This window comes from Brachyhypopomus gauderio, chromosome 11 (assembly GCF_052324685.1).
Source record: "Brachyhypopomus gauderio isolate BG-103 chromosome 11, BGAUD_0.2, whole genome shotgun sequence".
Taxonomy (NCBI): Eukaryota; Metazoa; Chordata; class Actinopteri; order Gymnotiformes; family Hypopomidae; genus Brachyhypopomus; species Brachyhypopomus gauderio.
In genome coordinates this window covers 19902665-19926110 of record NC_135221.1, presented here as the reverse complement: position 1 = coordinate 19926110, position 23446 = coordinate 19902665, and the positions used below count along the sequence as shown (strand labels likewise).

At 47.9% G+C, this 23446-nt stretch overlaps 3 protein-coding genes across 5 annotated transcripts; 2 read left to right on the top strand and 1 right to left on the bottom strand.

Annotated features, from left to right (window-relative positions):
* Positions 1-12: 12 nt before the first annotated feature.
* On the bottom strand, positions 13-5814 carry cdk10 (cyclin dependent kinase 10). Of its 2 annotated transcripts, XM_077022599.1 has the most exons (14): positions 5651-5814; positions 5018-5270; positions 3900-3972; positions 3700-3771; positions 3297-3399; positions 2835-2916; positions 2590-2657; positions 2389-2441; positions 2148-2217; positions 1990-2049; positions 1735-1858; positions 1388-1527; positions 992-1044; positions 13-910 (listed from the first exon to the last, which is right to left on the bottom strand). In XM_077022599.1, exons 4-14 carry the CDS (start codon positions 3716-3718, stop codon positions 798-800), a joined length of 885 nt encoding a protein of 294 aa, XP_076878714.1. In that variant the 5' UTR covers positions 3719-3771; positions 3900-3972; positions 5018-5270; positions 5651-5814; the 3' UTR covers positions 13-797. The 2 variants fall into 2 exon arrangements, with proteins under 2 accessions (XP_076878714.1, XP_076878713.1); XM_077022598.1 differs by lacking the exons at positions 5018-5270; positions 5651-5814 and adding an exon at positions 4230-4449.
* Positions 5815-6482: 668 nt separating this feature from the next.
* chmp1a (charged multivesicular body protein 1A) lies at positions 6483-13201 on the top strand. Of its 2 annotated transcripts, XM_077022590.1 has the most exons (7): positions 6483-6606; positions 7177-7196; positions 7408-7485; positions 11027-11173; positions 11347-11475; positions 11629-11822; positions 12184-13201. In XM_077022590.1, exons 1-7 carry the CDS (start codon positions 6600-6602, stop codon positions 12203-12205), a joined length of 597 nt encoding a protein of 198 aa, XP_076878705.1. In that variant the 5' UTR covers positions 6483-6599; the 3' UTR covers positions 12206-13201. The 2 variants fall into 2 exon arrangements, with proteins under 2 accessions (XP_076878705.1, XP_076878706.1); XM_077022591.1 differs by lacking the exon at positions 7177-7196.
* A 502-nt stretch (positions 13202-13703) lies between these two features.
* Positions 13704-18074, top strand: slc10a3 (solute carrier family 10 member 3). Its single transcript, XM_077022589.1, has one exon. It carries the CDS (start codon positions 14385-14387, stop codon positions 15780-15782), a length of 1398 nt encoding a protein of 465 aa, XP_076878704.1. The 5' UTR covers positions 13704-14384; the 3' UTR covers positions 15783-18074.
* The last annotated feature ends 5372 nt before the right edge of the window (positions 18075-23446 follow it).

Below are 23446 nucleotides of genomic sequence, written 5' to 3'. Positions count from 1 at the left end.
GTTAGAGTAAGATTCACATTTAGCAGATTCTTTTATTTACCCTTTACAAAAAAAGTCCCCAAAAATAGCAGCATAGCAGACTACATTATAACTGGGAAACATATTGTGAACTTATTCTATTTTCTCTCTCTCACATACACTCTCACACACAAGTCTGTAGGCTGAAGAACTAAGGACATATAACAAACATGACATCAAATATGTAACTGTTACCAGAGGGTAAGTTACACATCACATATGTAACTGTTACCAGAGGGTAAGTTACACATCACATATGTAACTGTTACCAGAGGGTAAGTTACACATCACATATGTAACTGTTACCAGAGGGTAAGTTACACATCACATATGTAACTGTTACCAGAGGGTAAGTTACACATCATTTAGTGACACATTTCTTGTCACTGCCCCAATGCACCCCCACACTGTCAAATTTATTCACACATGTACACACACACACACACACACACACACACATCTGAGTACTGTCAAATACATTCATGCATGTACACACATTGAGCACTGTCAAGTACACACACCCAGTGTAGTCCTCATGGCATGTCTGCTCTGTTCCAGCTCCTAACAGTTTGAGAACTAAACTCAACCCTGGGGCTGGGACTAACCCTCAGAGCTAAACTCAACCCTGGGGATGAGACTAACCCTCAGAGCTAAACTCAACCCTGGGGATGAGACTAACCCTCAGAGCTAAACTCAATCCTGGACCTGGTCGGGGGGTCTTGGTTGTCTGGGCCAGGTGATGCACGTTTCTTCCCTTGGATTGGCTGCTGACTGCAGGACTATGATGCAAGTGTTCGACCCCCTTTGCTTCGTTTTGATTGGCTCTCGATTGCAGGCCCCGCCCGTTTGTTTCGATGGTGGGGGAACGTGGGCATGAGCTCAGGCTCACATGCTGTGAAGAAAATACAAACATTACAAATACAAAAACTCTTACCAAACACAACAAACATGACAAACACAACCTGCTACTTACGCAGAGGCTTTTCTTTGAAGTAGGAACTTTCCAGGGAGTCCTGTGCAGAAGCCCTAACACAAAGAGTGAGACCATCAGAAGCCCTAACACGTTGCCAATTTACACACACACTAGTGATCATTATGGTCCACTAGCTGTGGTGCCAGGCAGCCCTAGACCCAGCACCCAGGGAGCAGTTGTGTTTAAGTGCTTGGCTCAAGGGCACCTCCGTCATGGCCTCGCCGGGAATCGAACCCACAACCCTCCGGTCACAAGACCGGATTCCTTAACCAGACCATGACTGCCCCACAGCAGAGACCATCAGTCTTAAACAGGGGTTAAGGCATTAGGGGATAGGGGTTAGGGGTTAGGGCATTATGGGATAGGGGTTAGAGGTTAGGGTGTGCATGTGCTCACCTGCGCAGTGGGTTGTACATAAAGAGCAGATTGAGGAGGCGGAGTCCAGCCTCAGACAGCCAGGTAAACTTGTTCTTAAGGTTGTTGTAGGGCTGCTTCCGCAAACTGTACTGACCAGCCAGGGGCAGGCGAGAGAAACCCTACACACACACACCACAGGTCATGTACATCCATCATTGCAGGCCAGAAAATTGCTTCCTATCTTTAATTGATCGTTCAAACAGCTTCATAACTTTGAAAATGCTTTTTAATATGCTTTTCACAGATATTTATTTACATATGTAATAAACATATGTAGTATTATTTAATGAAAGTATGTATTCTGTAGGTGTTTCTCTGTGCTGTACCGGCCAGATGTTGTCATTTGGTGTACCCAGGAGCTGCACAATCAGATCCAGCTGTTGCACTTCAGAGCTGCCCGGCAGCAAAGGCTTATGGGCCAGGAGCTCTGCCAGGATACAGCCCACCGCCCTGCAGGACACACACACACGGTTCTGTGATGAGCAGTCGTGGTATTGCTGCTGGGTTTAGATGATATGGTCTACACAACCCCATTTGGGTGGATCTGGCTGATCACGGAGATGTGAGGATGGTGTTCGTACCACATGTCCAAGGCGGTGGTCTGGGTCTTCGTCCCCAGGAGCAGCTCTGGAGCCCTGTACCTGGGCACAGCAGCACAGGCGGAGGGGGTGAGAGACTGCTGGTGTCCGTGGGGGAGGATGGGCATAAAGGGTAAACTGGGGGAGGTTGTGACACTCACCACAGCGTCACCACTTTGGGGGTCATCGGCTGCTGGGGGACACCATAGACCCGCGCCAGTCCAAAGTCCGCTGTACAAACACAGGCGGTTGAACACACCCAGCACACTCCACGCTCCACCCTCCCAACCACATCACACCACCCTTACACACTTAACCCGCCTCCCAACAACCCCTCACCCAGATATCCCCAACAACGCCCTGACAGTAGAGTTGTGGGCGCTGCTGGTGAGAGACACTTACCGATCTTCACACAGCCTTTATCAGTCAGGAGCAGATTGGACACCTTCAGATCCCTAAAACACATGAGCACAGAAACGGTCAGCGTCACGCTGACCCTCACAAACACAAAACCAGACCAGGCTGACCGTCGCACACACAAAACCAGACCACGCTGACCGTCGCACACACAAAACCAGACCACGCTGACCCTTACAGTTCTACCTGTGCAGGATGAAGTTGTGGTGCAGATACGCCAGGCCTCTGAGCAGCTGCAGAACGATACACTTCACCTGGAGCAACACAACAGCCGCACACAACGGGTTTACATGCACACAATAACATTGCTTCACCCACAACCAACACTTTATAACTACAATACTACAACTAACACATCGTACAGCAGACATGCAAACACTCATACACACACTCTTTTCCATAATGTGCCAGGAATGGATCTGTGTGTGCACCTGTGCTTCTGAGAAAGGAGACTGCATGTTCTCCAGAAGGCTGGCCAGGTCCTGCTCACAGTAGCTCATCACCAGGAACAGACTGTGGACGTACACAGGCTCAAATCACTTCTGAAACTCTGGACTAATATTACAGAGAAAATACGGTTATTTCACACTTATGCAGCATCTGAACAAGTGACGTAACAGAACAGGCCTGCAGGCGTGGCCACAGGCCATAATGAAGCTGGGAGGAGCTTACTTCTAAACGATTAAGTGAGGTGTGGGAGGAGCTTACCTCTCTGAACAATTCAGTGAGATGTGGGAGGAGCTTACCTCTCTAAACGATTCAGTGAGGTGTGGGAGGAGCTTACCTCTCTAAACGATTCAGTGAGGTGTGGGAGGAACTAACCAAATGATTCAGTGAGGTGTGGGAGGAGCTTATCTCTCTAAACGATTCAGTGAGGTGTGGGAGGAGCTTACCTCTGTAAATGGCTGCCCACCACCACCTCTTTCAGCTCAACGATGTTAGGGTGCCTGAGGCGCAGAAGCAGTGTGATTTCCCTCAGACTGCTGATGGGGATCCCTTAAACACACACAAAAAAAGCCACACACACCATTATACACACACACACAGCACCAATGACTCAGTGAGACATTTTCAATTGTAATAAGAAGGCAGCATGCAGTTCCATTGATGTACCACAAAACAATCTAGTTTAAATGTAACCTCACACACAAATAACATTTGAATTTGTTATAAAATAAGCTTAAATTACACAACCTATTACACATTCAGGATCTAAATTGCCACCTGTTCTAGCTTCTAAATGTGTTGGCGAGACCTGTTATAACCGTAACGTGAGGGTGTGGGGTCCACGCTCACCGTCCTTCTCCTTGTCCATCCGCACCTTCTTCAGCGCTACAATCTCATGTGTGACGGTGTCACGAGCTCTGTCTTTATGGAGAGTAAAGGTGTAGCTAGTGAAGCCATATTAAACCTTTACCACACACACATATTCTCTCAGTCAAAACATGATTTATTTGACAGAACAATACTGTGCAAACACATAGTCTAAAACTTACAAACAATGCCATATGTTCCTTCCCCAATGCGATTCAGCTTTTCAAATTCTTTCACACTTCTGCAGTTCCCCAACTTTAGAGATAAAGGAAAATACAGACAAGTAAGACATGACAGGTACAACACCAATAATTGTAAGCAAACCCCTGACTCTGTGGAATTGGTGTTCTCTGTAAGGGGAGTGTTTCCAACCCCAACACTAGATCCCTAACCCTAGATGACCCAAGGTCTCTCTCTCGACCGGATAACTGGCTGCATGTTGGGGCAGGACTGAGTGACCGGTTCCGTGTACATGGTGACCCACATCCAACTTCACCGACCCGCTGGCTTACCCGGTCCTTCTGCGGCACGACGAACGTTTTGCTGGTTTTTAACGATTTCAGCTTGATGGGCTCTGGTTCTAGATCTGCCCCGGTCTCCATCGCAGAAATATACGTGTCTAAGGGGCTACGCGACGGTTTCACTGCTAGCAGCTGGCGGTCACTAGCAGCAGAGCACTAGCAGCTGCGCGTTTTCGCGAGATCTCGCGATGGTTGAACTCTCACGGAGCTACGGCGTTTGGTTCGTGCGTGGCGTTGTTAGTTTAATAATCCGCATTTCCTGCGAATTGTGCAAGGATGTCAATCTAGGAGTCACAAATATTTGTGTATGGGTAGCACAAGATTAAGCCATATGCTCTACTTGACCGTGGTGTGTTTCAGATCACGTTAGTCAGCACACTGTCAGAGCCGACAGATAATCTCCGGGTAATCTCTAGATTAACGCCAACATCAGTGCGCAACTGAACATAATCTAGCACAGTTGCGTAATTTCCTTCCTCAAACATTAAACTATAGAGTAACCGATGAGTTAAATTTGCTATGTCCGATCTGAAACCCGGATGCGACTTTGCTAGGCACCTCATGAATTAATATGAATTAATGAATTCATGAAATGTACACCTTATTTAGCGCCATTCAGCATATACACGTACCCACGGTCGCTTTAAAAAATCTTTAATATATACATATATATTAAAATAATCCTATAGTGTACCTCAGTGGTGTGTACTTCAGTGTTGTGTGTACTTCAGTGATGTGTGTACCTCAGTGGTGTGTGTATTTCAGTGATGTGTGTGTACCTCAGTGGTGAGGGTCAGTGCCTCTGCCAGTGTTATGCTCTGCCTACAGTGAAGCGCCCGCCCACGACCACAGGGCTCCCGCCTGGCCTGCGCTCTCTGTTGGCCTCTGCGATGGATCTGGTGGGTGCTGGGGCTGTGAGATCCTCACGGGAAGGAGCAGTGATAATGATGGCAGGGGGCGCTGTGGGCTTTTCTGATGGTGGCAGTGGAGATGTGAAACTGCTTTTGGAAGATTCAGGAGCACCTTCACATTCTGTAAAGCACATGCATAGAGTTTATACACGCAATGAAACATCAGAGAAACCTAAATAATACTAGGCATTTTCACTGAGCTCTTAAAAACTAGACTGAATTGCTACCCAAAGCCCTGATTAACTGTACTGGAAAGGTCCAAAAGAGAGTAATTAAAGAGATAAAGGAATGTGACAACTGCACCCTGATCTAGGGTTAGTGTTAGGGTTAGAGTTAGCATTAGAATTAGTGTTAGGATTAGGGTTCGAGTTAGGTTAGGGTCAGGGTGACACCACCAGGATCTTGCACTCCCTAACATGTCTGTGAAAAGAACAACCAGCTTTGGTGTTCACTGGCTACCTAATCAAATGCCACAGAGCTAGATGGTGATTGAGCGGTTACCTGCTGGTTCTGCTGGCCCTGCTGGTCCTGCTGGTTCTGCTGGTCCTGCTGGTCTTCCAGCTGCTGACCCCATTCCTCATTCCTCATTTGAAACTCATAGTGGAAACTGCGGTCTGACGCTGAGGTGTAATAATGGCACTTCTACGTCATTGCAGTACAAATCTCTCTTCCTCCGTCTCTCCCTCTCCCTCCGTCTCTCCTTCTCCCTCTGTCTCTCCCTCTTCCCCCGTCTCTCTCTCTTTCTCCTCTCTCTCTCTCTCATCTCTCTCTTTAAGCCTCTGTGCACTAATCCACTAGGATAAGTTTACTTAGGCTGGGAGAGAAGCCTGTGGTTGCTATGAGAACAGCACAAAAACAGGATTTTTTCCATTTTTCCTTGACAGCAAATAGCAAATTATATATATATAATTCTGTAAATCTGTCTATTGCAGCAGTGACCTGTAACATTATCTTAGATGAGTCAGCAGATAACGTATCTATATTAATGCATTGTAATGTATTACAGATAATGTATTATCAACTGGACTAAATACTAGTCCTCAGACCAAAGTGTACGGGACTGGTGGAACCTTTTTCACTGATGTTGGTACTGTTCGCGTATGTAGTGTTACTGCTGCGGACACTTTGCCCACATTCATTTCGCCAAAATAAAAGTCGATTAATTTCAAAATGTCATTCAAATGTATTGTTATTTTACTTTATGACGTTATGAAATGTTCTTTGTAGAACAACAGACTTTACCATTTATTCGTGTTAAATAAAAGACGTGTTTTGTAGAATCATGAAAAGAGTTCCGTTTACCTTCTTACGACATGATCACATGATCACGCCCAGCTCCCGAACCCGGAAGTGGACACTGACCGCGGATACGGACCAGAAAACAGTGAAAATAAATAAACAAATAATATTAGTCTAATAAGTCGACCGAGGCGCGCCGAGAAATAGAGCCATGGATGGTGAGAATATTCGTCTTCTCTTGAGTTTCTACCACTTTGATACTATCTGGTAGCGATGAAATCATGTTAACTTAGTTACCCTAAGTCACGACGTTAACCAAATGGATGTCGTGTAGCTAGCTAGCTGGCTAACCTCGTCAGGCTAGCAGACTCGCCCAGGACAGTTTTTAAAACCTCAGGGTAACATGTTTATGTTTACTGTGTTATTTATGTTTGTGTTTATGTATTTAGCATATGCCATCAAACAAGAAGTGTGATAAGGTGTATTTTGTGTAGGTTTAGCTACTTAGCTGTTAGCTAGTTAACTTGAACTTGAGCTAGTTAACTTGAGCTAGTTAACTTATCTTTCGTTACATAACATACATCCGTTTGTAGTTTGACAGTGAGAGTTCTAGTTACTTATGAGCGTCATTACATGTCAGACATTATTTTAACAGTATTAATCTACTAACATACTGTGCTAGGAAAAGCTTTAATATTTCTGAAAGGTAAACAAAGCTGTATCATCTTATCCAGCTTAAGTCACTGTAGTGTTTGTGGGATTAAGCATATATGTCTTCTTCCTTACAGAAACACTATTCCAGTTAAAGGTGTGTGCAACTATAATAAGCGTCTCATGACACATGTTTCATGCACATGTTATAAGCTCAGCACTTCATAGCAATTTTCAGGAGTTCAGTACTAATTGTTTTCACCTTTCAGGTGCATATTATTATTTTAAGAACAATGTTAGTACTACATGTTTACCACTAATGTTTGCATTTTCTATTGCCCTACCACCTGTTCTCTGCTCTCATGCAGTTCACTGCAAAACAATTAGAAAAACTGGCCAAGAAGGCTGAAAAAGATTCAAAGACAGAGCAAGCCAAAGTTAAGAAGGTAAGTTGGAAATGGGAACACTGTTCTGGGATCAGTAGAGTGTTAAAGTAAATGGATAAATACTGTTACCACTGGATAGTACTTCCTACTTTTCCCCTCCTCTTTAATATGATAAAAACCATTTTTGAAGCAAGAGGCATAGTATAGATTTAATGAGAACAGGAATATATATGTATATACATACATACATACATACATACAGTGGAGGAAATAAGTATTTGATCCCCCACTGACTTTAAAAGTTTTAATACAAAAAAATTAATTAAACGTCTCATAATTATATGCCAGCTTTATTTTAATAATGCCACATATCAAAAGAAAAATGGAGAGAATTACACAAAATGAGAAATAAAACACAATTTGCATTTCATTGAGAGAAATAAGTATTTGATCCCCTAGTAAAACCATGACTAATGTTGGCTCCCGCAGACCACTGACACACCCTAATCACAGTGAAGTTGTTACCTGGATGAGAGACACCTGTCCCAAATTGTCACCTGTATAAAAGTCCACCTGCCAACCGTCTCAGTGACATTCCAACATCTCCACCATGGGCAAGACTAAAGAGCTGTCTAAAGATGTCAGGGACAAAATTGTTGACCTACACAAGGCTGGAATGGGCTACAAAGCCATAAGTAAGAAGCTGGATGAGAAGGTGACAACTGTTGGTGCAGTTATTCGGAAGTGGAAGAAGTACAACATTACTGTCAATGGACCCAGGCCTGGAGCTCCATGTAAGATCTCACCTCGTGGAGTCTCATTGATCATGAGAAAGGCTAAAAACCAGCCAAGGGCACAGGCCAACTTCACCACATTGACGGGAAGATGAACGGGGCCATGTATCGCAAAACCCTGGGAGACAACCTCCTTGCCTCCGCCAGGGCACTGAAAATGGGTCATGGATGGGTCTTTCAGCACGACAACGACCCAAAACATACAGCCAAGGAAACAAAGGAGTGGTTCCATAAGAACCATATCAAGGTCATGGAATGGCCTAGCCAGTCTCCTGACCTCAATCTCATAGAAAATCTATGGAGAGAGCTGAAGCTTCGCGTTTCCAAATGCATGCCTAAAAACCTTAAGGATTTGGAGATAATTTGCAGAGAGGAGTGGGCCAAAATTACTCCTGATGTGTGTGCAAACCTTATAAAAAACTATAAGAAACGTCTGACTGCTGTGCTTGCCAACAAGGGTTTTGCCAAGTATTAAATGATGTTTTACTAGGGGATCAAATACTTATTTGCCTCAATGAAATGCAAATGGTTTTATTTCTCATTTCATGTAATTTTCTCAGTTTTTCTTTTGATATTCTATGTGGTACTGTTAAAATAAAGCTGGCATAAAATTGAGACGTTTCATTAATTTTTTTGTATTAAAACTTTTAAAGTCAGTGGGGGATCAAATACTTATTTCCTCCACTGTATGTATGTGTATGTGTGTGTGTATATATATGTGTGTGTGTGTGTGTGTGTGTGTGTGTGTGTACGAGAGAGAGAGATATATCAAAAACTAAAGTAAATAATATTTATTTTATGTTATCCTATCCTATATTGGTTATCCTACACACCACAATACATGAGAGAAAACTGCAATATTGTGGTTAGAGGTATGATGCATGGATTAGATCTTTATACCACAGTGTTAACCTATTGTGTACACATTTTCCGTCAAGGTACACAGAGCATAACACAAAACATGTATTTACTTCTAGATATCTTCATGAAATCAGTCAGGAAGGTACAGGAAGTCTGGCAGAGTGGGCTGGGATGGTCTGTTTTAGTCTTTCCTGATTACGAGTCTCTGGTGACTGAATCAACTGCATCACTTCCTGTGATTGGCAATCTCAGTTTGAATGCGAGATGGTCAGTGTGGGGTGTGCAGTAGGGACTCAGACGGTCAGTGTGGGGTGTGCAGTAGGGACTCAGGCGGTCAGTGTGGGGTGTGCAGTAGGGACTCAGGCGGTCAGTGTGGGGTGTGCAGTAGGGACTCAGGCGGTCAGTGTGGGGTGTGCAGTAGGGACTCAGACGGTCAGTGTGGCGTGTGCAGTAGGGACTCAGGCGGTCAGTGTGGGGTGTGCAGTAGGGACTCAGACGGTCAGTGTGGCGTGTGCAGTAGGGACTCAGGCGGTCAGTGTGGGGTGTGCAGTAGGGACTCAGACGGTCAGTGTGGGGTGTGCAGTAGGGACTCAGGCGGTCAGTGTGGGGTGTGCAGTAGGGACTCAGGCGGTCAGTGTGGGGTGTGCAGTAGGGACTCAGGCGGTCAGTGTGGGGTGTGCAGTAGGGACTCAGACGGTCAGTGTGGCGTGTGCAGTAGGGACTCAGGCGGTCAGTGTGGGGTGTGCAGTAGGGACTCAGACGGTCAGTGTGGGGTGTGCAGTAGGGACTCAGGCGGTCAGTGTGGGGTGTGCAGTAGGGACTCAGGCGGTCAGTGTGGGGTGTGCAGTAGGGACTCAGACGGTCAGTGTGGAGTGTGCAGTAGTGTCTCAGACGGTCAGTGTGGAGTGTGCAGTAGTGTCTCAGGCGGTCAGTGTGGAGTGTGCAGTAGTGTCAAACGGTTAGTGTGGGGTGTGCAGTAGTGTCTCAGACGGTCAGTGTGGGGTGTGCAGTAGGGACTCAGGCGGTCAGTGTGGGGTGTGCAGTAGGGACTCAGGCGGTCAGTGTGGGGTGTGCAGTAGGGACTCAGGCGGTCAGTGTGGGGTGTGCAGTAGGGACTCAGACGGTCAGTGTGGCGTGTGCAGTAGGGACTCAGACGGTCAGTGTGGCGTGTGCAGTAGGGACTCAGGCGGTCAGTGTGGGGTGTGCAGTAGGGACTCAGGCGGTCAGTGTGGGGTGTGCAGTAGGGACTCAGGCGGTCAGTGTGGGGTGTGCAGTAGGGACTCAGACGGTCAGTGTGGAATGTGCAGTAGTGTCTCAGACGGTCAGTGTGGAGTGTGCAGTAGTGTCTCAGGCGGTCAGTGTGGAGTGTGCAGTAGTGTCAGACGGTTAGTGTGGGGTGTGCAGTAGTGTCTCAGACGGTCAGTGTGGGGTGTGCAGTAGGGACTCAGGCGGTCAGTGTGGAGTGTGCAGTAGGGACTCAGACGGTCAGTGTGGGGTGTGCAGTAGGGACTCAGACGATCAGTGTGGGGTGTGCAGTAGGGACTCAGGCGGTCAGTGTGGGGTGTGCAGTAGGGACTCAGGCGGTCAGTGTGGAGTGTGCAGTAGGGACTCAGACGGTCAGTGTGGGGTGTGCAGTAGGGACTCAGACGGTCAGTGTGGGGTGTGCAGTAGGGACTCAGACGGTCAGTGTGGGGTGTGCAGTAGGGACTCAGATGGTCAGTGTGGGGTGTGCAGTAGGGACTCAGACGGTCAGTGTGGCGTGTGCAGTAGGGACTCAGATGGTCAGTGTGGGGTGTGCAGTAGGGACTCAGGTGGTCAGTGTAGGTTTTTTTTTGGAGCCTTCATTCATTGTTCCCAAACTCCCGTCTTGTCCTGACACGTGACACGGGTGTCCCGTTCCATTACACCCGATTTTCCTGATTGTGTGTGCGCATGTGTTTGTATAGGCCCTCCAGCAGAAGAATGTGGAGTGTGCGCGTGTGTACGCCGAGAACGCCATCCGTAAGAAGAACGAAGGTCTGAACTGGTTGCGCATGGCGTCGCGGGTGGACGCAGTGGCCTCGAAAGTCCAGACGGCCGTCACTATGAAGGGGGTGAGTCTGCGGTCCGGGTCTCTACTGTGTGTAACGTGGAAACCAACATGTGCAGTATTGTTCTTGTAATCTTTTTCTGTAAAACAATGATAGTGGTTTGCTGCCTGCTGATCCATCTCTTCCACCAGCAGTGTGGTTCATCATCCTGATCTGCTCTTGTGCTTGTTAATAAGGTGACCAAGAATATGACACAAGTGACTAAAGCATTGGATAAAGCTCTGAACTCCATGGACCTTCAGAAAGTCTCTGCAGTTATGGACAAGTTTGAGAGCCAAGTTCAGAATCTGGATGTGCACACTTCAGTAAGTGCTGCTGGATGTAGTGTGTAGTCCGCTTTACTGTGGACCCTTGTACTGCAGACTGTAGTGCGTTGTACTATAGGCTGTAGTCACTGTGTCCACCCCTCACCATCCTGGTGTGAAGTCGCACAAACTCCGCCCGTCGTCTGTTGCTAGGTGATGGAGGACTCGATGAGCTCGGCGACCACGCTGACGACACCACAGGAGCAGGTGGACGACCTGATCGTGCAGATCGCGGAGGAGAGCGGTCTGGAGGTTATGGACCAGCTGAACGAGCTGCCGGCGGGGGCCAGCTCACTCGGGGAGGGCTCGACTCGCTCCCAGGAGAGGGAGGACCAGCTGTCTCGCAGGTCCATACACCTTCACACACACTCCTGCCCACTACACACCTCACACACTCCTGCCCACTACACACCTCACACACTCCTGTCCACTACACACCTCACACACTCCTGCCCACTACACACCTCACACACTCCTGCCCACTACACACACCTCACACACTCCTGCCCTCTACACAGTTCACACACCACCTCACACACTCTTGTCCACTACACACACCTCCTCACATACCCCTGCCCACTACACAGTTTGAACCTCTCCTTTTACCTGCTACAGAATGACTCCACACTGTGATTGTGTGAGAATCCACTGTGTGTGTGTGTGTGTGTGTGTGTGTGTGTGTGTGTGTGTGTGTGGTCTGTTTGGCAGACTCGCTGCGTTGCGGAACTGATGATGCGCTGCTGGACGGGTCAGCGCTGCTGGACGAGGAGCCGCTCACCGATTCCCTTCAACTCTTCTTACTCTGATGACCTGACACGGCCACTGATTTGGATCCCCAGATCTATTTATACACACACACTCTCTCTGAGTTGCCAGAAACGCTGCCCAAGAGTGTTTGTGTCCCAGATCACACATGCACTTTCTGCTGAAAATGATCCTTCTTCTCCACTCTGTTGCTGAACAACTCTCTCCGCCCTCGTCCTCTCCCAGTGTATTTGGATGAATCTTCACTGCAGTCCAGGACTGTGAGCCTCTCTGGGCACGGTGGTGGCTTTGGGCAGCACGACCTTCCTAATGTACTTTCAGTTGTTGTCTGAGATTCAGTCGTGTGTTTGTGAGAGTGTAGTGTGCACATCTGAAGAGCATACAGAAACATGAGCACCTGCACTACACACTGGGTGACTCCTTCTTACAATACACACTTTCATTAGGGGTTTTATTTTTTATTAAGTATTCGACTATGCGTTTATTGTAAAACTGTTAACAACCCTAGCAAAAATCACTGTATGCGTTTGGTGTCCCTCTTCCCCGAGTGTCCTCACAGTCATAGAGCAGTTGTGCATGCACCATCACCTGTTTCATTGTGTCTCACACTTCAGTGTCCCCGTCCCCCAGTGGAGACAGGTTTCATTAAACTCACCAGTGGAGTCGAGGCATCTTTGTTCTCGTCATGTTTGTTTAATTTCGGCCTTACTGCACGAGTGCTCTTCCTCCGGGTCTGAGGCAGAGATCACTGAGACATCGCAGTGCGTAGGGCGCACAGTCGTTAGTGTGTAGGGCAGACGGCGTCTGCTGTGGGATACACTCTGGCGGGGACGCGTCTACTTCTTGCTCTTTTGGCTGTCCAGGTACACGGGGGAATGTTATTTATACTGCAGCTCAGTTGATGGCGCTTTTGTATATTTAATCTTGTGGAAATAAAGTTCCTGTGATAATTGAGTGCTAACAGGGTTGTCATTCGATATGCTTAAGTCCTCATTAAGCGGTGATTTAACCGGCAGTACCAGCACACACCTGTTTTTCCAGCCAGGCATGGGAGGTAAAATTCTGTCAGTTTGTGTATACATAAAGTCTGAGATGTGGGTGGATCTTCACAGTTCAGTACTGGCAAATGTCATGGTGTGGGAGGTTTGTGTGTTGGGGTGCGCACTGCTATACCAGCCAAGCACACGCACCAAGCACTCCTGCAGAAACAATGTGCTGGATAAAGTCACAGAAGCACCACCTAAACCAGTATACACGCGCAGGGGACCGCGGTACAATACATACACCACCCCTGAGTACAGTTCGGTACAAATACGCACTTTACCCATCCTTCCAGACCACAGTGGTGGAGTGGACGTGCAGAAAGCACGAGCTTCTCCCCTAATCTGACACGTGTGAACATAATAAAAGTCTTTAAACGTGTTGCGTAACTGAAAATGTGCCACAGGTGGAAAACGTGACCGAGACACTTTTTCTGCACAATATGCGACCTATAGGTTTGCGCAGCGCGTTATTTAAAACACACACGCACGTTTTATAGGGCTGATTTAAAGGGGGTGTTGGAAGGAGCCAGAGCGCAACCTCGTTCCTTTGTTCTCGTGTCCCTCCGCGCGTCCTATTTTTCTCCTCGGAACGGAGCCGTTTCTCTGGACTCCTCCGATTCCGCGAGTGATCGGGAGACCGACACCGTCGTCTCGCCCGTTTTCACGTTGACGTGGGCGGTTATTCGGGACGGGACGTTCAACCGCTACCGGTGGCGCGAGGCGGGGGCGCGTGAACCTTAACGGGAGAAGCGGGCGGGGGTGGACCGGGCCGCAGCCGCTTGTGTGGGGACAATAACGGTTCTTCCCATGTCTGGACGAGATTACGAGACTCGGAACACGCCGTTAGGATTTTAAAGCCGTTTTGTTTTTTTACCCAACCGCTTGACTCGAATGGGGCGGGGTGATGTCTGAGTTCCGGTACAAAACGAAATCAACAGCACGACGCAACCGAATGAGCGCCAGACGGATTCTCCCGGGCGCGGTGATCAGTGTTCCGGTCGGGTCGGAGGATTATAGAAGTTTCTGCTTCGTCCGGTGAGGCGGAGACGGTGAGAGGCGTGCGGGGGGTCGCGCCGCCCGGGGGGGGGGACACCCGGAGACATGAGGACGCTGTTGGCGTTCTGCTGCCTCGTCTTGGTCACCGACGGAACCGACCGAGCCACTACGGACCGGTCTCTGCCAAACGGTGGAAACGTTACTGCCGTGACCGGCGGGAGGTATTTGAATATCGGGGACGGTTCGTCTCAGGAGTTCGAGTTTCCCGAGAACACCAAGGGCGTGATTGTGGTGTCCTGCCGGTACCGCAGCGCCGCCGGGCGGAAGGGTCGCGAGAGCTGGCGGCAGAGCGTGCGCGTGCGCTCGTTGGACCCCGACGTCCTGTCCATCCTGAACGTTAGCGACGGCGGGCGCGCGGGACCGGTTCGGAGTTACGTCATCAGCATCAGATCGGGGTCGGCGGGCACCGCGCCTCTGCTCATCCAGCTGATGGATCTGGACCAGAACTCGGAGCCGGTTCTGATCGAGGAGCGGAGCGACTACTCCATCAGGGTGGCGCCGGGGAGCGACCCGGACGTGCGGCCCGTCCAGGCCGGCGACTTCTCTCACTTCACGGAGAACCCGGTTCTCTTTGCCTTACTGCCACTCATCTTCATCAACAAGTGTGCGTTCGGCTGTAAGGTGGAGGGGGAGACGCTGCGTGGTCTGGTTCACCGCCCGGCTCCTCTCCTGCTGGGTGTTCTGGGCCAGTTCCTCATCATGCCACTGTATGCCTTCGGGGTGTCCCGCCTGCTGTCCCTGCCCAAGGCGCTCTCCCTGGGCCTGGTCATCACCTGCTCCGCCCCTGGAGGGGGTGGCGGCTACCTCTACAGCCTGTTGCTAGGAGGAGACGTCACTCTGGCCATCTCCATGACTCTGGTTTCCACCGTGGTCGCCACGGCAGCGATGCCTCTCTCCTCCGCCCTGTACGGACGTCTGCTGGGCGTCCACGCCGCCCTCCACGTGCCCTTCGTGAAGATCCTGGGCACGCTGCTCTTCATCGCCATCCCCATCTCGCTGGGGGTTCTGGTGAAGCTGCGTGTGCCGGCGCTGACCCGCGTGCTGCTCGCGCTCATTCGGCCCTTCAGCTTCGTGCTCATCGTGGGCGGAGTCTTGGTGGCCTGTCAGATGGGCAGGTCCATCTTGGCGAGCGTGCGTGCGCACGTGGTGGTGGCGGGCGTGGCGGCGCCCGCCGTGGGGCTGCTGACGGGTCTGGGGCTGGCGCGCCTGGCGGGGCTTCCCGGGCCGCAGAGGAGGACCGTCAGCATCGAGGTGGGCGTGCAGAACAGCCTCCTGGCGCTGGCCGTGATGCAGTTGTCGTTCCGGCGGGCGGAGGCGGACTACGTCTCCCAGGCGCCCTTCATCGTGGCGCTGAGCAGCACCTCCGAGATGCTGCTGATCGTGCTCGGACACGTCGCCTACAGGCGGTTCTGCCAGCCGGCCGTAGGCGCCTCGCCGGCCTGACCCGACCCGACCCTGCCTCCAGAGCCCCACACCCTGCCTCGGGCACACGCTGCATCCGGCCCGGTGAATGAAGTGTGTTGTTTATATTCGTCTTGAAACCAAAGGCCATTTCTTTAGTTCCTTTTTAACCAGATTTTACCGAAAAAGAACTTTATGTATATATTATCTAACAAAACTTACAAAGATTAACATATTTTTCTAAGAGATTTGTGTGTTTTGTAATTGAAGTGCTTTATTTGTATTCTGTTTACAAAAGTCATGTGTGTTTGTGGAAAGCGGTGTGTTTGCCTGAACACTGATGTGCTAGTGATCGATCTGTCAGCTTCAGAGGGACGTATTGGATAATCCTTGTACTTGAATCATTTGCATAAAATGTGAATAAATGCATTTTGAAAAGGCATAAGGCTGTAGATGATGGTGGTGTGAAGAGGCCTTGAAGAGGCGGGGCTCGGTCCATACCTGCCACGTCCTGTCGGGCTGCATGGTTTGCATATTCCCATTTGATGTAGCATGTTTCTGTGTGCTCTCAGTGTCCACACTGTTCCTAATGTGTTTCTTTGACATGCAGATTCTGTACTTGTTTTGAACAGGCATCATATGTCGAGAGTGTGTGTATATGTAGAGGTAGTGTGTGTGTGTGTATATGTTGAGTGTGTGTGTATGTAGAGGTAGTGTGTGTATATGTAGAGGTAGAGTTAAAGGGGGTGACTGATGTATGCAGGGTGAGAATTCAGCTGCTTTGTGCAGTCTTGCTGTCAACAGTATAGTCCTAGTCAGAATGTGGAATTTTACCATGTAGGTGAGAGTCCAACAGCCACAGGTCCAGACTGCTGCGTGTGTGTGTTTTTGTGGCATTTTGGGCCATGTGATTGGCTCAGGGCTGGTGGGTGGAGTTGTGATTGTGTGCAAAACTGTTATTGGATTTTTAAGAAGCTTCAGTCGTAGTCTGATTGGCTGGGGACAGAAGAAGAGGGATTAGGGCTAGTGACTGAAGAACATGGACTAGGGTTAGGACTAGTGACTGAAGAACATGGACTAGGGTTAGGACTAGTGACTGAAGAACATGGACTAGGGTTAGGACTAGTGACTGAAGAATAGGTAATTCTGAGGCTAAACAAATGGTGGTTTTACTGTATTAAAATGTAAAAGAAGAAAAGACATTGTAAGGAACGTTGGGGCTGAAACCTGAGGGGACCTCTCAACCATTCTGTGATGTCTAAGTGAATGTGTGGCCGATACACTAACAGCAATATTGTACTGGGTCTCCTGTACTGGGTCCACTTCAGTCTCCTATTCGCTGCTATTAGAGCTGTTGTGGCTGGTTACCACAAGCACTGACTTTTAAAAGAATGTAGTTATCCAGTGACCTCTAAAGGAAGCTTAGTCAGCAGTAAATGTGGTTCAGCTTGATGGTTTATCTCTTCAGTACACAGTTGGTTCATGTCGAAACATGTCGGACTCATTGTTCTGTGTAACTGGTTCCCGCTAGCGCTGCCGTGGACCCACATGAGGTGAAAGGACGGTGGAACGTCCCTTTAAAGGTTTGCTGTCGTGTTAAAGTTCACAATTCTCATGATCATAATCCAAGTGTGTTCATCGTAACGTGTATTCCTCAGTCAACAAGACCTGTGAGCTAGCACAGTGTCCCCACAACTGCAGTAATACCAATGTGCCAGACACTCATAAAATCCCTAGCTTCTATAAAACAAGACGTGCTGTTTCTGTGGTGGGCTGTCGTGAGTGCGGCACTTGTGACGTACTTTCCAGTTTATTAGGACAATCCACCACTTTCACACTTATTCAGGTGGGACAAACGAATCAGACGAACAACACGTTTACTCACAGCTCGTAGGACGTCACCGGTTATTTTTAAATGCTGGTTTAGTGTAGCAGTATTTGTGAAGTAGCTTTGCACTAATTTGGGCCCGGACAGTTTTGTACAATTCCATTTCCCCTTTGTGAGACTTCTCTAAAGCTGTGAGGGAATGTGCTAGTCTTGTTCATTTTCATATATTTGTCCCACTCACTTGTTTTCATTGGTTTATGTTCAGATCATGTTCGATTTGTGGTATTTATATTGTATAACATGCAGCAGAGAAAGCACCATAAACAACTGGCTAACCCTGACCATTACCCTAACCCTAACCCTGACCCTAATCTAAACCTAACCCCAAACACATCTACAGGGTCAAACACACTCAACACATCCACAGGTCTTGATTATATGTGAAGACTTATTAAATGTAGTGGACAGATGTCCAGATGACGGGAGAAAATGAAACCAGCAGCAGTGTTCTGAAGAAGCAGTAGGGTGGGGCAGTAGGGCGGGGCAGTGGGCGGGGCAGTGGGAGGGGCAGTGGGTGGGGTAGTGGGTGGGGCAGGGCTCAATATGGCTGAAATTTTTCTGGTATTTTTATTCTTCTCTCCCAAACACACACATGGTCTCTGTAACAGGATCTTAATTGTCTCCAGGTTTTCTTTCTTTACAGATTCCTTCTTTCATCTACAGGGTCTCTGTGCTGTGACCCAATACATGAACCATACTGGTGTGTCACCTGTAAGTCTTCTTATCTTTATTCCAGTGCTTTCGGCATGAGTACAGGAATTTTCACATAGGGGTGTGTGTGTGTGTGTGTGTGTGTGTGTGTGTGTGTGTGTGTGTGTGTGAGATTGAGAGAGAGAAAGGGAGAGGCAGAGGGAGAGAACATAGATCAGGCCTTCCCTGAAGTGTGACTCATGTTTTTCTTGTGTGTGTGTGTGTGTGTGTGTGTGTGTGTGTGTGTGTGTGTGTTCTCTGGGCTGGGGTGATTGATTACTTCCTGTCTCCACCCCAGCACAACTCCCTCCCCCACTCCAAAGAACCAGCACGGTGAGAGGACATATTTAATCATTCATGAGACAGCCCTGAACACATTTTAAAGGCCTACTTTCACCTTCTGTAAGGAGATTTTTCTGGCAGATGTGAATGGTGTGGAACAGACCCACGTCACAGGAAGGCAGTGCTCCATAAACCATGTAATAATCTCTTCACTTATTCACTTATGTCTGCCCTAATGAGGGTCCGGAAGCCTCTAAACTACAGCCGTTGTGCAGAATCTGTTTTCGCTAGCTTGTTGTTATGTAGGGTTTAAGTATTAATCATAATTTCCATAACGTTTCGACCAACAAAGACAGCAGTGGTATGTACAGAGGCAGACTGCCTGAGCTGTTTACGTACAGAGGCAGACTGCCTGGGGTGTTTATGTACACAGGCAGAATGCCTGACGTGTTTACTTACAGAGGCATACTTACTGAAGTGTTTACCTACAGAGGCAGACTGCCTGAGGTGTTTACGTACAGAGGCAGACTGCCTGAAGTGTTTACGTACAGAGGCAGACTGCCTGAGGTGTTTATGTACAGAGGCAGACTGCCTGAGGTGTTTACGTACAGAGGAAGGCTGCCTGAAGTGTTTACGTACAGAGGCAGACTGCCTGGGGTGTTTATGTACACAGGCAGACTGCCTGAAGTGTTTACCTACAGAGGCAGACTGCCTGAGGTGTTTACGTACAGAGGCAGACTGCCTGAGGTGTTTACGTACAGAGGCAGACTGCCTGAGGTGTTTACGTACAGAGGCAGACTGCCTGAGGTGTTTACGTACAGAAGCAGACTGCCTGAGGTGTTTACGTACAGAGGCAGACTGCCTGAGGTGTTTACGTACAGAGGCAGACTGCCTGAAGTGTTTACGTACAGAGGAAGGCTGCCTGAAGTGTTTACGTACAGAGGCAGACTGCCTGGGGTGTTTATGTACACAGGCAGACTGCCTGAGGTGTTTACGTTCAGATGCAGACTGCCTGAGGTGTTTATGTAATTCATTAATTTAATGAATAGTGTTGGTGTCCTGTGTTGGTGTCCTGTGTTGGCGTCCTATTAGTGTTCTACTCAACTACAGTAATCAGTGTCATTACCTAGCAAATAAACATAGGCTCCAACTTAAACACCAGGAATTAAAATAACACCTAGGAGCATAAATAACCATCGTCATGAATAAACATATCTATCTGCGGTGTTGGTGCTCATTTAAGTAATCAACAAACTCCAGGCTACGTTTGAAGACGGCAAGACCCTGCAGTCCGAGCAGCTGGTGGAGATGGTTCCACCATTTCGGAGGCCGGTTTTATATCTGATGCCAGTGAAGAGAGCGCAGTGGTGGGGTGAACCTGGGGAGCCTGAAGACCAGTCGTGCTGCTGCAGTCCGGATCAGCTGTAGAGGTCTGATGAACCGCAGAGGAGGAACCACAAGTCGAGGGTTGCAGTATATCCAGCTTTGAGATGACTAGAGACAAGTAGCTTCGTGTTCTCCGCATGTGCAAAGATCTGCAGGATCTGGTCAGGTTTGAAACACGTGTTTAAAGGTTTAAATAAAAAATATTTAAACACATTGAAATGTTCCATTATGTCGGGATATTAATGCCACACGTCTGTGTGTTACGTCTCTGTGTCATCCTTAGACCATTTAATAGACGCAGGTGGATGTTTTACTCTCTAGCTTTCTGTGGTTTTCTTAGAAATGTTAATGTTCTGTTCAGTATGTGCTCATAATTTGGTGTCAGATTAAACAGACCAGTTGATTATTAACATAGAAAATACCGGCAGTATGCAGCCACTGCGATATGTTGTCCGAAATATTCGATTAAGAAACTTGTAAATAAGCAACATGTTTACGAAGTTATAATGCGTGCATTCATGATGGTACATTATTATTTATTAATTATAATTATTGTAACTGTACGTAGCTTTGATGTTTTTCTTTTCTAGGAATATGCTGAAACATACTACACGGTCTTTTTTGGTCATGAAGTGGTATGTGTCGCCCTCTGGTGTCACGCCTTGGTAATTACACCGTGAGGAGTGCAGGCATGGTCAGCTCCAGCTCCTTCACTTCCCCTACACCTCTCTTAGATTTAATCGTTTGACGTGGACACTGCTGCTCGGGGGGATCAGTGCAGTTCCCACTCAAAAGTGATCTCTTCACTGGCTTGTGTGTGTGTGTGTGTGTGCGTGCACGTGTAAAGTAAAAGGGACTTGCAAGCTCTAATGTTTTTCTAGTTCGTTTTTCTAGTTCGTTTTATGGGTCACATTTATAGATAATTTTAATATAAGCTTTTGCCTCTAAAAACCTGAGAATTATCTATGAATAAAATTTTCCAACTAACTCAAATTAGCTAGTGTTGGAGTGTTTGACTCTCTAGAGTAGTGTTCTCTGGATAAAATGGATGAAAGCCCCCCATACACACATTTTGTCTTACATACATTAGACTAGAACACACACACACACAGACACAAATGCACACACTTGTCTCCCCTCACACGCCTCTATTCCTCCTTTCACAAAAAGATTTACAAACGTGACCTGTAATCCTCTTCTGCTATTGGGACCAGGCTGAACTCCACACAGACTCTTCTGCAGTAATCTCCGCTGAAATTGGCTTAAGGTCCCCATAGACAGTCAACAGGCTGCCACGCCAACAGACAGACTGCCCTGCACTGAAATGTCAGCGCTGTTCATGTTTGTGATGATTATTCCAGGAGTTTATATAGGTCCCTCTGCTCATGTGAAGCCGGTTTATGTGCATGTGAGGTTTTCTCGTGGTAGAGATGGTGACGAATGTATCTAGGAATCACTGGATTTGTGTGCTGCAACCAGAACAAGACGACTGCCATCAATACAGAATCTAACCGGGTCCGTCGCACTTACTGATCAACCCCCATGGTTCTGTCTTACTGATCAACCCCCATGGTTCTGTCTAGGTATGTTGGACTGTGCCATCAGAAAGTGGAGGTGGGGTCTATTTTCCTTGCATTATGGTTATGGCATTATGTTATTGCAATTGTATGAGAAAATATGGAGAGTAAAGTAGTAACAGCAAATAGGTTATTTTTATAATCTAAAGGTAATTAAACAGATGCTGATTTTTGAGCACGACATTATTTCGCCTCTCTGTCCACCTCACAATCAGAACCACTAATCATGCCCAGGAGACAAGCCCCGCCCCTCACTGCCTGGCCACACCTCCATCATCAAAGAAAAGAATCCTAAATCTAGGTTGCTATGGTAACAGCCTACCCTTGATAAAAAATGTTTACATAGGCAGCTTGTAAGTGTGTGTGTGTATGTGTGTGTGTGTGTTTTGTTTGTTTTAAATTCTCTCTGTGAAATGAGGTGGGCTACACTAATGCTGAGGATCTGATTCCATCCACAGGGCTCATGTAGACGAGCAGACAGGCAGTTCTGCTGTTCCCAGAACTGTCACTTTAAATCACATTTGGAAGTGTAGATAAACAAACACTGAAAGAGGACAGCAGTGAGACAGCAGTGAGACAGCAGTGAGACAGCAGCCGGGCTCAGTAACCACACGAGCAGTGCTTTACTTTCAAAACATTCATTATGTTCTCCACATAAAAGAAACGCAAACAAACCCTCAGAAAACAAAGTAGAGAAACTGAACGGGAGGGGAGAGCAGGCGTGCTGTGGCATGCGGACGGTCTCACGGGGCGACGGTCTCACGGGGCGACAGGGTGACGGGCTCACGGGGCGTAGACAGGGCGGGTGTCACCCACACCAGCCCACCACACACTACAGGGAGAGTGCACAGTTCTGCACTCCCAAATATCCAATCATAGTCTGCACAGGGTCATGTGACTGATCCCACACTCCCAGCAGATCTCAGGAAGAGGAGACGTGGTGGCCATGTGTATCTCCACGTGTTTCTCCTCCACTGTGGTCTCACGTCAGTCAGCAGGTTTAACATGTACATGTTTCTCTTTTGTTCATTTATTTACGTGTTTTGGCTGTAAAGAGAAACGTGAAGGGAGGGAGGGAGGGAGGGAGGGAGGGGTCACTGCAGGACCTACAGGCCTCATACACACATGCTATAAAAAACATCGCACAGTCTTTAAGTTCAGCCAGTTAGAAAAAATAAACACATTTTCTCTTGTTTCTTCGTTTGGTTTGTGTCTCAGTGTGTTTAGGAGTGTGTTTCTCAGGCTGTGAGGAGACATGTAGATGTGACATGTCTGTAGGGAGTCCTCTGGACCTTCTGATCTTCTGGACCTTCTGATCCCCTGGATCTCCTGTTCCTCACAGCTGCTCCAATTTCTGCTCAGCCAGGTGAAAACTCCGCGTGTCATATGCAAATCGTCATGGAACATGACGAGGCCCATAAAACACAGCCTCACTTAAGATATTTGCCAAGAAAACAACAAAAAAATAAAATTTGCCACCCTATACTGCTTCCAAAACTAGAAGAGTTTATATCCTTTTTCTTAAAAGTTATCTGTACAAAACTAAACACTTGGGCATGCAAATTTGTCCTTTACTTTTAAAAAACAAGGCAGTTGGCGTTTTTCCGTTCTTTCCCAGACCTCTTGCAAATAGCTAGAAAACGTTTTCCCTTTTTAAAACCTTTTATCGATAAATATTTGTTTTGAAAGCAGCAGCTGGAAAACATGAACAGTCTATAATGTTCTCAGGTGAGAGGGAGCTGGGAGAGGGGGAGGGGAGAGGGAGGGGAGTGGGGGGAGGGGTGTTGAGAGAGGGGGAGGGGAGAGGGGAGGGGAGAGGGAGGGGAGTGGGGGAGGGTGTTGAGAGAGGGGGAGGGGAGAGGGGGAGGGGTGTTGAGAGAGGG

Coding starts and splice junctions, on each gene's coding strand:
- cdk10 (XM_077022598.1), bottom strand. CDS start 4,319: ATGGAGACCGGGGCAGATCTAGAACCAGAGCCCATCAAGCTGAAATCG. Junction 2,218..2,388: donor TAAAGGCTGTGTGAAGATCG/GTAAGTGTCTCT, acceptor GTGTTTGTACAG/CGGACTTTGGACTGGCGCGG. Junction 911..991: donor CTTCAAAGAAAAGCCTCTGC/GTAAGTAGCAGG, acceptor TTTTCTTCACAG/CATGTGAGCCTGAGCTCATG.
- chmp1a (XM_077022590.1), top strand. Junction 7,197..7,407: donor AAACACTATTCCAGTTAAAG/GTGTGTGCAACT, acceptor GCTCTCATGCAG/TTCACTGCAAAACAATTAGA. Junction 7,486..11,026: donor AGCAAGCCAAAGTTAAGAAG/GTAAGTTGGAAA, acceptor GTGTTTGTATAG/GCCCTCCAGCAGAAGAATGT.
- slc10a3 (XM_077022589.1), top strand. CDS start 14,385: ATGAGGACGCTGTTGGCGTTCTGCTGCCTCGTCTTGGTCACCGACGGA.